Source organism: Phoenix dactylifera, chromosome 14, assembly GCF_051530095.1.
Source record: "Phoenix dactylifera cultivar Ajwa chromosome 14, Ajwa_hap1_PhDact_Kaust_v1.1, whole genome shotgun sequence".
Lineage (NCBI taxonomy): Eukaryota > Viridiplantae > Streptophyta > Magnoliopsida > Arecales > Arecaceae > Phoenix > Phoenix dactylifera.
In genome coordinates this window covers 19,765,030-19,779,783 of record NC_143203.1, presented here as the reverse complement: position 1 = coordinate 19,779,783, position 14,754 = coordinate 19,765,030, and the positions used below count along the sequence as shown (strand labels likewise).

The 14,754-nt window shown below is 36.8% G+C and overlaps 1 protein-coding gene across 2 annotated transcripts; it reads right to left on the bottom strand.

Annotated features, from left to right (window-relative positions):
* Positions 1-443: 443 nt before the first annotated feature.
* LOC103715081 (E3 ubiquitin-protein ligase IPI1-like) lies at positions 444-13,119 on the bottom strand. 2 transcript variants are annotated; one of them, XM_008802595.6, is made up of 7 exons: positions 12,745-13,080; positions 6,818-6,987; positions 5,609-5,695; positions 4,366-4,424; positions 2,293-2,321; positions 1,811-2,207; positions 444-1,233 (listed from the first exon to the last, which is right to left on the bottom strand). In XM_008802595.6, the coding sequence occupies exons 1-7, from the start codon at positions 12,884-12,886 to the stop codon at positions 729-731; spliced, it is 1,389 nt and encodes a 462-aa protein (XP_008800817.2). In that variant the 5' UTR covers positions 12,887-13,080; the 3' UTR covers positions 444-728. The 2 variants fall into 2 exon arrangements, with proteins under 2 accessions (XP_008800817.2, XP_008800818.2); XM_008802596.6 differs by lacking the exon at positions 5,609-5,695 and having other exon boundaries at positions 12,745-13,119.
* Positions 13,120-14,754: the final 1,635 nt, after the last annotated feature.

Here is a 14,754-nt window from a genome sequence, read left to right as displayed (position 1 = left end):
ATGGATACATACAAATGTTAGGCAGCAGGGAGATCAAAAGACAATCATTCCAACAATGCGACCAATATTCTTTAAATTCTCTTTTCAAATGGATAATGAGGAATTCCAACACTAGGCAAAAGCAAATGGTTTGTGGAAGGGTAAAGTCCTGGAGAAGAATTTTTACCAAGTAATGGCAGGCAGTGAGAGGCAGACAACCATCACAAGGAAAGGGGGAGCAATCCATGTTCTTTACATTATGATATATGTCAACAAAATATGCAGCTCACCTTAATAATGCTTCTCCAGATCTGCAATAAAAGATCAAATGGTCCTTTTCAGCAACACTTTTCCAAAAACTAGTTAAATATCGAAACTAAAACAATCAACCAGCACTGGAACTAAATATAGCAAAGTACTCGCCGAATCTGAACTGAGAAGAGCTAAAAGCTTCAAAACAGAGATTGAAAAGCAAAATGTTTCCCTTTTATTTTTAGACAATGGGATTTTTGGATGATGTTCTCGATTTTTCTCACTGGGATAGATTCAGCAGAAGTAATTGAAATCTGTCTGTCTCCCAAAATCATCCCAGTAGTTTCCAAGCATAAATTATATTATGGCCCCTACAAAGCTATAAACAAGCTTTCAGCTGGATTACTCCCAAAAGATTGTTTTCGGTCTCAGTTCTAAGAGGCAACCAAGCCATATGTAAAAGTCATTTCATTTTACAACATTGCTTCTGCAACATGTCATGAATTTGGCCAATGCATGCGAGCAACATGTGTAGGCTGGTAAGACAGGCTCTCTGACCAGCCTCGTGATGATGACCTCTCGGATCCTGTTAGGGGCCACAGACCAACCCTGTGACTAGAATCTGACACACCAGTAGATTGTGGATAGGATCCCCACCAACCTGATTCCCTGTCAACAGGAAACAACTGATATGGAGCAAATCGGTCCCTTTCCCATGATGCATAGAAATGGTTTCCTGCAGGGTTCTCGGCATCCATTAGATTTTGACCTGATGGACCGGCAGAAGGGAGCAGGTAAAAGCCAGCATGATCTGGCAGAGAGCGCGGTGTTGGCCCTAAGGTAGCCAAACCCCTCAAACCTCCTGAACGCTGTATACCTGCAAATATGGTTCCATGTATGCTTTGGGAATTTTGATGATCATGAACAATGCCACGAACTCTCTGATATTGGGGAACCAGCGGGGGAACAAAAGAACTGGTGACTCTGGTTCTAGAAGCAGATCTGGGAGGAAAATGGGGCAAATAAATCAGTCAGTATCATCAGTGCCTGGAATATCTTATACAAGATAAAAACAAGATTTTTGCTGATACATCTGCCAGCTGCAAACTTATACCATGTTGGTGAATCTCATAGGAGCAAGGACGACACCAACTAAAAATATTGGATAGTGAAGGAAAGCAAGAAATGACATGCTGTTACTAAGAGATTGCAAGCAGAATAACCATTGGAGAGCTGCCACTCTTAAGAGGTATGCAACTAAATTATGAGCTGACAAGTTCGATGAATTTAGATTGTTCAGGGAAAGTCAGATGAGAAACCTTAAGCTGGTTCTAAAATGTAAATACGATGAATACAGGAAAATAAGGGTATCAAAAAGCAGATCGCTTGGCCAACATATGCTGCAAATAGAACAGAATGCGAGATATCTTAAAACCCTTGACAGGGAATCACATTTTGATAGCAAACATTATCGATGTGCATCACTGGAGACCACAAAAAATCTGTGGGCGTTTCTATAATACAATACAAAACAAAACAAAAGCTAACATTCAATTATTTGAACTTAAGCATCACTTACCCGTTCCCAAGAATAAAGGGGACAAGAGTCCCTGCCCTCAGTAGACCATCAGAATCAAGCCTTGCAGTTCTCATCATTGTAGAAGCGGAAGCCTGATCAGCACTACTGATATTGTTGTTAGGAGGCGAATATGATCGAGAATGGTGTTCCCAACCATGATACTGAAGATCAGTGGGCGCTAATGTGTGAGCAGTCTGGACATCCACTGGCCTAGGAATATGACTCCAGTGATGGTGATATCCAGAACCACCAATAGGATTTTCAGCGGTAACATCGGAATTTGAGGAAGATGACGGTCGCAGTGGCTGCAAGTAAGCCACATGTGGGCCTGGATAAGCTGCCGCTGAAGTAGCCAGATGCTCCGTAAAGAAGGCATGATGTCCCAAAAGATCTTGGACTGCAAAGCACAGTATTTTGATATGATACTACTATATTACACCAACACACGCAACTAATCATTTTGAGGAAAAGTATAAACTTACAAGCAATAGGTGGAGAAGATTCCCTTTCCCTTAAAAAAGAAAAAAAAATGTCAATGGAGTGTGAAACAATGCCTAGGAAAATAAAAGCATCTAATCAAATGTCAATTATCAAGACCAAGTAGGAAAAAATATGTATATCCAGATGAAGGAATTGAGTCTGGTTCTGCATATAAACTTCAGCAAGATCAATATCATGAATCATTACAAATTTATTTGAAAATGAAGATACAAGAACAGAAGCAAGGCTCTTATTTAGTTTATAAACATGGATGGTAAGTGCTAAATGTGTATGCATACATGGGCATGTGCTGTACAACCACTAAAACTTATTTTTTCGAGACTTTTGAGTGACAGTACCTTTTGAGACAGCGAGGCAACACATTCCTTTGCCACTTTTTCCCTTTTTTAAAAAACAATATTCTACTCAAGGCAACTTGAGGTGTTGGTGCTTGACATAATATATTGAGATGTCCTTCTAAAGAACTTCCTATTGGAAGGCATTTTAATTCTTCATGCTTGGACGTGCTGAACACGATTGTTTAAAGCATCCGTAGTGCCACAATATTTACTTGGCAATATCCTTTCTAAAATCTTACTTAATATCAATCTATTTCAATATGAAATGCAACTTATTTTAATTAAAAGTATTACTGGGTCGGTCAACCACACACACGCACAACGCACACATGCATTCGTGCATGCATACATACACACATACATGCCCACACCCACACATGCACATGCACACAATCAAATGCATGCAGGCACACAGACGCATGCATGCACATATAAACATATATGTCAGGATATCCTTGTGCTATTCGAAGAAGCTCTTGTGTTTTATTCCCTTTTCTTAAATGCTAAAGTCTTAGGCATTTCAAGAAATCTTGATGCTTAGCACACGTGCATGCACACATATGCCTGTATATCCCTCTACCATATGAATATGTACACACACACGTCTTTATATCCTTGTGCTATATGGATATGTCAGGGATTTCACGACACCATGATGCTTTGCCTTTTGATATAAGGACTAGGTACCGCACCATCTATGCTTGTAGAACGACTGGGACCAATGAATTTTGTAAGAATAAAAAATGGGAAAGATTGGACCAACGAAGAACTGCAAACTCTTAGCACCAAATCATTAGCAAAAGAATTTTTTTTGATATTCTTGGATTCTCTAAATAATGATTGGTCCTACAATCAAGTTGTATTCTTTTCGCTAGCATCCAAGCATCATGAGGACATATTTCAATGGCAATAGGCTGGCACCAAAGCTTTGAGCTATGCTCTCTATACTGGTTATAGACGCATTAGCTGTTCAAGTCGAAGAGTATGTTTTTCAGTGTATGTTTCTTGCAAAAGATGTTGTCACAATTTAATATTCTTAGCATAATTATTCATGCCTGCAAACCAATGCTTCAGGAACATTCTGGAGTCTCAAGACCAAAGATCCTTTGAAATTAATTTTCAAATTAAGACATCAAGTAACATACTCATTTTAACAGAGACCACCTGGTGCATAAACATTGCTCACAAAACCATTAATTTAGTAACCGGACAACAAAAAATAAATAGCTTTAATTCATATCTATTGAACATCAAAAGGAAGCAACTTATTTTGATGATTGTCAGCACTAGCCACTTCAAAAGCCTACTTTGCCGTGAGTATTCAAGAGGATTCAGCAAGGATAGAATGCATTAGCACAAGATAAACAACAATGGATGCATATGAGGCCAGCAAAGCAAAGTCCAGTTCCTTGAGCTGATATATGCATGTACTAACATGAAGTTTGCTAGTGGCAACCTTTACAATTGACAACTGAGTTGTCCTTGAGAATAATTGCCAGTGAAGTATATATTAAAGCTTCAACGGAAGCATGCTTACATTTCAGAGTCTTTCATATGCTTATACAGATCAGATCCAGTTATATTTTATATGTTTTTAGTGAGCAGCACTGCCTCCATAAAAGCAGAGAAGTGATGCCATCAGAATTTCTTTACGTCTCCAAAAAAATAAGTGGAAGGAATTGAACTTGACATTGTAAACAAATATACTACACTTACTCAAATGATGATAGAACCCGTGTTAATCTACTAAATGGGCACCAATGAAGTCCAAATGGCTGCATAAACAGATTAAATGCAAAAATTAAATTAGAAATGTCATAAGATTACATTTGCGGATTATTCCACGGATACAACTGTCAATAAAAAACCCTGATAAACAATTAAAGAATATTTTTTTAAAGAAACAAAATGGAGTAATTTTTGGATAAAAGTCGAATCACGAGACACTTAACAAATTAGTTGGACAAACTGAAGTATAGCTGCATGCACTTTCCCTAATACAATTACTAACATGAAAGATGGCTAAAACAGCATTGTTTCTTCAACTAAATGATAATAAAAACCTTCATTTGAAACATATAACAGTGCTAATAAAGACAAAAAAGACAAGCAATAGACAGCATATTTGTCAGGTAAAGTAGCAGAGCAAGAGATGAATTGCAAGATATAACGGGAATATGGTAAAGTTGAGAATATACATGTTGAAGGAAAATGATAGTTAGAAGCTCTTCAAATATGCATCTCAGATCAACTTGTTATGATTTTTTTTTTTTAATCGATGACAATAATACAGAGAGCCATCTACAAATCTTTGTTTCGGCAGTCATGCTCAAACATATTTGCATTAAACGACAAAGCAAAGGCAAAAATAGAGAATCAAATAGAAGTCCTGGAGATGTTAATCAGCAGCAGACCATACTATCAGTTACATGCACAGCATGATGTTTCCTGAAAAAGAACAAAACTATTGAGCAGACTTTAAGCAGCACAGCTGACTTCACATGCTGTTCAAATCATAAAGCACCCACAGAAACAATGTTTTAAAATGTGGAAGCATGTAGTCAGGTGACTGCATAGTGCATTAATTGTATGTAGAGCATTCGAAAGATTCATATTTTTAAATATTAAAAAAATAAATAATATAATTAAAAAATAGAAATAAATCAGAAAGTTCATGAGAAAAATAAGAATTACATATGCACATTCAGATTTATTTGTGACTTTTGAATGCATATTCTAAGTTCTAACGTAACATGTTAGCCTAATAAAATGACAATATCATTCAATGGAGTATGGACCATGCTCAAATTTGCAACAAAGAGTAAATTACAAGTTGCATCAAAGCATGGTTAGATGTCTTAGAAGTCTATAACAAAGTTTAAGCTTTGAAGTACATAGTTCATAAACATAAGTGTAATAATATATAGTACTTAAGGTATGTGGGAGCTTGAGCACATACGTGGCCGCCCGGACATGCGGCCCAGCACATAAAAAGATTGCATATGGCTTGTGCGCTGCAGTCCAAGGACCACCTCCACATATGCAGCTGCATAAGCCACATTTTAAAACAGTGAATAGGAGGTCAGAATATAGCTGCAGTCACAAGCACAACCAGTTAACCTCGGTGCATCCATCTGATTTTGAGTGTTATGACTTATGAGTCCTATATCGTGTTATAAAATCAAATTTCATGCAGTTAGCAGATATGGGGGAGGGTGAGAAAGCAACATGAGGAAGAGAAACTCCCATAAAAATTAATAAAGTGCCCAGAAAGCAATATAATTTTAAATGCACAAAAATAAAAGAATCTACTCAGTTATTACATTTTGTAGGAACACATGATTTAGGCATTCAAAAAGAAATGATAAGATGAAAATCACAAATTTATTGTTGAAAAAGTCTAATTTAATAAAATAGTTAAAAGCAATAAAAAGATACTGATTTAATAAAATAGTTAAAACTTAAAAGTGATACAAAGATATTTCCAACGGAAGGGGGATGTTAGGAAGTGGGTGCAGAAATGAGAGCATGAATTTGAAACAAAGCAGCAAATTGGGCTAAAAAGTCTGGCTACTAATCTTGCAACTCCTGAACAAGTTCTCTAGACCTAAACCTCTGTATGTCTCTTTACTCAAATTCAACCGTGTTCATCTACCTGACATGTCTGGCAGACCAAACAATGTTCTCCCTTAATCATTAAGAAATCATTAGAACAAGTAAATAATTAAAGCAGGTAAGAATGAAAAGAGGAAGACATTTTTGATAATATCAGAACACATATCATAGCCCAATGACAGACCAAAGAGAAGGAAAAATAAAACCTTATGCTCTGGAAGACTAGTGTTTAGACAACTATAATTCTATTAAAAGTACCCTATTGCATTTGATTAAAATATCTGGAGTTTTAGGCAAACTTGGCAACAAGCTCCTTGGTAATTGGGAAAATGTAAAAAAAATAAAAAAATAAAAAAATCAAACCATAAGAACAGGAAAGCGATTAAATGGGCACCAAGTTTAATGAATAAGAAAAGTTTTGAATGTAAAAGAACAGAAGATATAGATTAAAATAACATCATTAATGCTATCGAAAGAAAAGCGACATATACGAACAAGTATGTGACTACACTATATGATCATGGAAAACAAATAAATCCACCGATCACCATACCATTTCTGAATAACTGAGATCATAGAGGTCTTCATCATGTGCCCAGTCACCCATGTTCAGCTCTGGCAATGGCTGTGAACTGCTTGCAAAGAGCCAATTGCCATTCTCGACTTTTCGACAATTTGGGCATTGCATAACCCCCTTAGCATTAAATGCAGAGCCGATACAGTCTGAACAATTTGTTAAAGCAACAGCGATGAGTAATTAGAGAGTCATACATTGTTGGAAGTGTTTCTAAATTACCTAGATATGTATTAACATCATGTCAACTGCATATATATTCATCGCAATAAATATATGGACAGAGGAATGGCACCCAACAGGTGAACATGATAGCCAATTTTAAAACCTCATGAAGTTTGACAAGTCAAAAGCAATCCAAGTTAAATTGTACAATAGGTAGATAATGTAAACTTTTGAACCATGTGATTGATGTGGTTCATTGAATAACTATATCATATTATCACTGATAAATAATGTGCAGAAAATGTTATAATAGGTGAACAGACATTGAATGAGAACAAAATTATGATTATTCCACAAAAATTATTTTACATACAAACGATATCTTGCCTAAATTATTAAATTACGCACTAAGTCATAACTAAATTGAAGTTTAATACATTTTTTCTGTTTTCTCTGCTCTCTAGGACTTGATCAAGTAAAAATTAGCAATGCAATTAGCAAGCACTAGGACTTCATGAACCCTGTTCCAAAATTCATAATTCAACAAAGATTCATTTTTAGTGTCGATGGTCATTTCCAAAGTCCAAATTCCACCTGTCACTGTCATCAAGCCTTCTCAGTCTTCACCAGTTCATCTAAGAGCATACTTAACAAGAATATGTTTCATGGAGCATGATTTAAGCATGTCATACATTAATCACAATTCTAAATTCTCCTAGACATTCCTGTAGCATTATCACAAGTTACTCTCTTCCTGATCTTAGCTACCTCAGCTTATCCACATAGGTCAAAAAAAAAGAAGACAAAACTTCAGTTCCTATGGAACTAGATGTTAACAGTAATCATTCCCATGGACTCATGATAGCTCACTCCATAAAGCATCTCCACTCCACATACCGAACTTTAATTATATAAAATTTATGCATATCATTTTCCTTCAGTATGCAACATCTAGAAGCAAAATACCATTGACAAAGTCTAATCTCCATAACTATAATAACCAACTATACATATACGACCACAGTTTCTCCATATTCATGAATAATAAAAAACATAATTCAATGCACCTCAATTTGGAGTCGTCAACCAAGAATGCATTGTGTAGACCAAAGGTCCTCATAGTTAAAATTAGAGCAAACACAACTTGCAGAATTAACAAAGTCAACTACTAGGCTACAAACTCCTATCGCTATCAACTTAAAAATCTCATATCATATCATATACTAAACAATGTTAAACTTAACAATATGCTTTTCATTCAAAAAATGTTTAAATTACTTCTCTTTTTATCTAGCAAAATAAAGATGGACAGAGAAATATCTCAAAGACATAGATCCAAATGTATGAAGTGGGAAGGTGCATCTCGGGTCAAATATAGTCAATGCAATTTTTTTGAGACTTAAAGAAACACTTTTCTATAGTGGCTCCATAATATTGCATGATTAAGAATGTTGGGATAGATTCCAGGATGATAGTGTCAAAGTGAATGGGCAGTAGCCTTAAGAAGGTTAGAGTAAGGAATAGGCAAAGTCACACCAAAGATGAAGTGGCAGAGGAATGCCATGACAAAAATTTAAAGAGGCCTTGTTGTCTGGGACAAGGGCTTGTTCATGTATTAAAGACTCAACAAAAAGAAGAGGAGAAGACCTATGTTAACACAAACAGTAATTGTGAATATGAGTTTGGAAAAGCTTGCACTAATAGTGAATGTAGCCTCTAATAGAAGGTATCATGAAGACAGACCCTGGATATCAAGAACTTATTCTTTTGTAGTTACTTTACTAGCATTCATCATGTACAAGCACATGATTCATCTTAGAAGTAGAATTATTAGATAAATGGTTGTGAACTCATCAATCTGTGAAATGGATGTCCATGATCTTATATGATTTAGATTTTTAGTCATTTATGCAGAATGGTAAATGAGATACTGCTTTTGGTGAAAGAGAGAGAGAGAGAGAGAAGCCTATAACCAAGATAGATACACTTTCTAAAGTGGGATATTTAGAAAATAAAGAAAGAAATAGATAGAAGGATCTAAAAGGCAAGGTTTTTTGACTCTCTTTTTTATTTGGGGGGGGGGGGGGGGGGGGGGGGGGGGGGGGGAGATCACATGACTTTGGTTTCTTTTCTCCCTCTTTATTAGCGATAATCTCGCTCATTGTTAGATGGTTGTGTAGCAGTTATATATGAGGGAATCACCCAAGGCATGGAGTCGGCCTCAAAGGCTCCCATTATGTAAGCAGAGATGGCAGAGGAAAAATTGATAAAAAAGGAAAAATGATTGTGTACCAAGGGATAAAAAGAATAAGGACAAGAAGGAAATAAGGACATCAAGTTTGTTCCAAATAAGTTCTTATCTCCCCACCCCAACATCCATAATGAAAAAGTATATTTATCAACTCATTGGACTTTTAACAAGAAGAAGGAATAACATCTGTCCGATGTAAGGCAAATTGACAACAAAATTAAAACGAGTACATCTCTTCGCAAAGTCACCTGCACTATTTAAGTACTCTACTTTCAGTTCAATTCCTTTGAGCATTTGTCCTTGAGAGCCTACAACTCCATTAGATCGCACATTACCAAGGAAGCATATATAAACAAGAAGCATTTGATGCTCAAACCTCAGGATTATGAGGAGGCTCATCTCTTCATGATAGCGGAAAGTCTCGACAGCCTATGCTAGCTTTTTTTTCTCTATTAGGTAGTCAAACATTTTTTTTTCAAGATCCAACTAAAACGGCATAAAAAATGTCTGTATGTGAAACATGACATAAGACACAAGTGAGGATACTACCCTCTCATGATCAGATTAGTTATTGTGTTCTACCCAAGGTATATAATTGTTTATTGGGCTAAGCCTGGCCAAGTTGGCTTAATAATGTTTGACCCATTTTAGGCTTGGAAGTCTGTGGAAATGCACGAGCAGATCTGACCCTGTTCTTTAAATGAGTCACATTTTAGACCTAGACCAAACCCACAAGTTCAAAACAAGTGGTCAATTTGGGCATGACCAGATTTTATTTATTTATTTATTTATTTTTTGTTTTTTTTTGTGGAGGAGGCGGGGGGGGGGGGGGGGGGGGGGGGTGCATAGGTCTACACAACTCATTTGCAGCCCTACAAGCAAGCAATGGGGACTTCAAGTGGACTTAAAGTGACTCCAATTTTTTTTGGATGTGCATTTTGATCCCCAAATATCATACCTTGAATCAGTGAAGAGTAAGCTTTCTTCATTATTAACATGATGTATTATAAGAAATTTACTTTAACCAACTGGTAGATTCAGCTACTACTGTAAAAGGTTAAGTTGGATACTCAAAAGTTTATGATTTGGAAAGCAAAAAAATACTATCCCATGAAACACTTATGTGCCCTCTACAGAGATCATTTAACCCCATTTAAAATACTCCCTCTAACACTATTTTACAGGTCACTAGAATCAGTTTGATTCCCAATTCCCCCACATATAGACCTTGTCTTTGACTACTTTCCTTTTCCTTATAAACTTCGATTCAAGATATTCTAGCTCCCAAAGTACTAATGCTAGAGTACCTCACCTAACCCATCCATGCACCTCACATTAAGCTCAGTTGAAATTTTGGCCGATTTGACAAGGTGAATCTCATTACTTATGCCCCACACCTCTTCCATCTAGAATAACTTGCTTGGTCTACTGGAACTATTGAGCTTAACCACAATAAAAATGCTAAGGCTTTGCAAAGAGTTACAAATAAGAGGATATGTTGTTATTCATTTAACAAGATCCATGCTAAAGCCAACTTTGGGCAACTTTCTCATCTAGAGTTCCACTCCACACCACTCCACAAGTCTTTGATCAAAAAATTCTAATATAGGATCTCAAGCGTGCACATTCAGTAAGGCAACTACTTGATGTTGCAATATGGGGACACCATCTACCTTAACCTCTCACTATCTCTTAGTAGCCAGAATCTTCTGTCCAGAGTAGTGCACCCGCTTAAAAATATCCTTGGAAGCTCAAACCTGCACCCAATTCCTAAGCATTTATTTATGACAAAGAGTTTCTAATATATCTGCTTCCCTGTACCTGCACTCGCTTGTAATTGTGGCAACCAAGCACCATCCACACAAATTCCAATAAAGGCACTCCTTTCATATTTCATTAGACCCAAGATGTACTCAAGCCAAAGAATAAGATTGAAGTTTACCAACTTATCCCAACCGGGTTCTCTAAGTCAGCAACTTTTGCTTCACAAAGTTGAGCTTTCTTATGCAATGCTAATAACATTGTAACACCCTTGCTCATTTGTCCTGCTTCTGAAAAACAAAAATCTTGCTCCTTTGCCAATATCTTCCTTGTCTTACCCTAAAAGAACAAGTTCTCCCCCCAACTTTAGTCACGTCTCAAAGGGTCCATACCACAATCCCCATCTATACTATTACATAGAGCAAACTCTATGGGCATCCATCTTTTACCATCTCCATATTGTATGATAACTACACGGACGAGGATCCTTGCAAGCTTAACCAGGACTAAGAAGAAAGAGGGTCCAAACAAAGAAATAAATTAAGTTAAAATAGAAAACCACGTACTATCATCATGAGGCCTGAGATCTTCTTGAATCCCACAACAAGGCCTTTTATTTCCATGAATCCCTTTTAACTCAGTCTTTTTTTGGCAAATACACCGCCAGTTATACTCTTTGTTGAGAATCGATATATAATAAGGCAAAACATAATAGACATAAAATATAGTATACTTATGAAATTTACTCCAATCTACTTTGATGGCCATCCATCGAATGGTCCTTATTAAATAAAGCAATGAGCACTGCATGTGCCAAAATCTAATAGATATAGAATAAGGCAAAACCAATGTGTGATCAAAGATAGGCCTCTTTGATGTTTCAAAAGAAAGGCAATTTCCAAATCTGCTGGAAACTATTGGTATAGATATTATATTGGAATATGAGCTAGCCTTTTCTGACAATCAGCTTTTCCTATCATATATTACAATAAAAAAATGAAAAGTTCAAAATTTGTTGGTCAATCCATAATAAATTAATGCATATGAGATGTTTTTCGAGCAGTCATCACCCATCAAAAAATATATTTTGGGCAAAAAATTATATGCAGTTGCAAGTCCACCACAGCAACAACAAGTGAGGCATCTTATAGAAACAACTAAAGCGATGGAAGCAAGCTTTCACAACTGCTGCAAGCATTTTATTTACGGATCCTGATCATACAACCTACAACGCTCTAACCATTGTTGGCATCTTACAAAAAACAATTAAAACAGTAGCAATATGCTTTGGCAACTACCCACAGTTGTTTTTCACCGCAAGCATCCTCAATAAAATTCCTGAAACATTAGAAAAGTTTCCCCCACTCAAAGCTTCATCAAAATAATCAGCATGGTCCCATTATAGAAAGAGGTGCAGAAACACCAGCTAATGCAAGGCAACTCACATGCCCATAAAATTCTCAAATCCAAAATCTTTTACGTTGTACGTTGCTCTAATGTCCTCAGATATAAATATTTCAAACGACTTCTACCACAATAAAATTTTCAGATCTCCGCCAACGTTATCGGTAGTCCGGTCAAACAAAATCCAAGCTTTATATCACAACTTCTAGAAAAATGACCTTGTTTTTTTTTCAAATATAGAACTTCCCAGCAAAATTGAGAAGCAAAACCAACGATTCGGTGCGAAACAAGAAATAAAACCGGGCAATTGTTCACTGTTACGTACCTAGGTGGAATTGGTGTCCGCATTGCAGCCTGGCCGTGGACCGATCTCCGTCACTCGTCACGGTCTCGAGGCAGATCGAGCAGGCGACCGTCGTCGCCCCTTCCTCGCCCGCGTCCGCTTTCACCGCAACCGCCAGACACATCCTCTCATGCCCTAGGCCTCAGAAACCGCACTCCGACCAAGACGGAACGAATCCCTCCCTCGATTCGGTCCAAATCCAACGCCCTTCCAAAGGCTAGAACTCCTGATCAGAGATTCTCCATCTCCTCACTACCTCGAAGTGCGAGAAATCTCTCTCTCTCTCTCTCTCTCGGGGCCTCCATCGCGTGCCTAATTGGGCTCGGATGAGTGATCCCATCCCATCCGATCATCGACATGGAAATTATCTCTGCCGTTCATCCTATCATCGGCTTCATCACCGACCCATCATCGCCGTCGCTCGCTTGTGCTGCGGGGGGCTACCGACGGTGGCAGATGTCTGATCGCTAAAATATGGACGGTGTATAAGCATGTTCGCATGGAATATATTGTGGGGGCCCTTGGGATGGCGCTGTTAATTGGTGGGGATCGTGGAGGGAGCGTTGAGAGCGACTTGGGCCGAGGACGAAATGAAGCGGATCGGACGGCGGAGGGTGTTTTCCCGTTATCATACAGTTTTTAGTTGGTCGCAGGCTCCAGACCAGAGCCATTTATTTTGACCGGCCGCCCTAGCTGGTTTACACGAATGATACCCGGTAAAATGGTTTAGAAATTTTCTGATAAAATATAGGCATCACACAACTGTTGTCTCATTGCAACGGTCATTACATAAGCAAAATTCTGGTTGTTATTTGACTTCTCCACCATTCACCCTAGTAAAATGTTAGTTTGTAGGTATTTTTTTTCATAAATACCCTTTTAAATATTAAATTTTGCATAAATATCCTTCCAAATTAATATTTACACACACACACACACACACACACACACATATATATATATATATATATATATATATATCCTCATCTAATACTTATTTTGCTATTCTATCCCTTTTTTATTCTTATTTTTGCATTTGTACCCATATCATCTAATATCGTTAAAAAATTAAGGGTTTTAAATTAAAATGACTAAAATATCCTTAATGGATAGATTGTGATTTCAAATTTTTAATTTATTTTTAATTAAAATAAATATAGTTTTTATTAACATTGTTAGAAGAATCGTTATATTATATTAGGGGCATTTGTGCAAAAACAGTATTTTATGAGAGTAGAGAAATAAATCTAAATTTGAAAAGGGTATTCAAGTAAATTTGAACTTTTAGAAGGATATTCATGTTAAAAAAATTCTATTTTTTAATTAAAATTTCAACATCCACTTAAACAATATATTTATTCCATAAAGGCCATTACTATCTATTAATTTTCATTATAATTACTTATAAGTGCTGGAAATTATAAAAGAGAAAAAACATCAATCGAGGTTTTTATAGGAGGTCAATTATTGGATAGAAGACTAGCATCATCACAACCTTGAAACTAACGGAATCTCATAGCCAACGAGCAAGAAGCACTCGGGGATTGCAAATGTTGAGATGGGACGGTACCGATGTAATTTGTTTATCCTTCTGTGCCATTCGACGGAAGCTAAAATCATAGCCCACAGATGGTGTAAGCTCGACCCTCCTCCCATGGCGATAACGTCCATCAGAATGTTATATGCCTTATGATGAATGAAGAACTGCATGCAGATATCTTAAGACCGGAGAACTAGTAAAATAACGACCTGGAATTAATTTGTGAATCCAGAATGGTAATGTAAGCAGTTAGGCTTTGGTGTTTTCTTGCATTTTTTTTTTTTTTTTTTTTTGCAAAAAAAAATTGTTTGATCATGTCGCCATCTTTAGGACATTTATCAAGGGAAAGATAGTCATCCAAGTCCAAAGTAAGCTCCTCCATGGATAACTGCAACTAATTTTCATCTTTAGGACTTTTTCTCTTCCATAATTTTAGTATCACAGTTCGTTTC

Coding starts and splice junctions, on each gene's coding strand:
- LOC103715081 (XM_008802595.6), bottom strand. CDS start 12,886: ATGTGTCTGGCGGTTGCGGTGAAAGCGGACGCGGGCGAGGAAGGGGCG. Junction 2,322..4,365: donor CGGGTTCTATCATCATTTGA/GTAAGTGTAGTA, acceptor TTCTTTTTTAAG/GGAAAGGGAATCTTCTCCAC. Junction 1,234..1,810: donor CCCTTTATTCTTGGGAACGG/GTAAGTGATGCT, acceptor TTTTCCTCCCAG/ATCTGCTTCTAGAACCAGAG.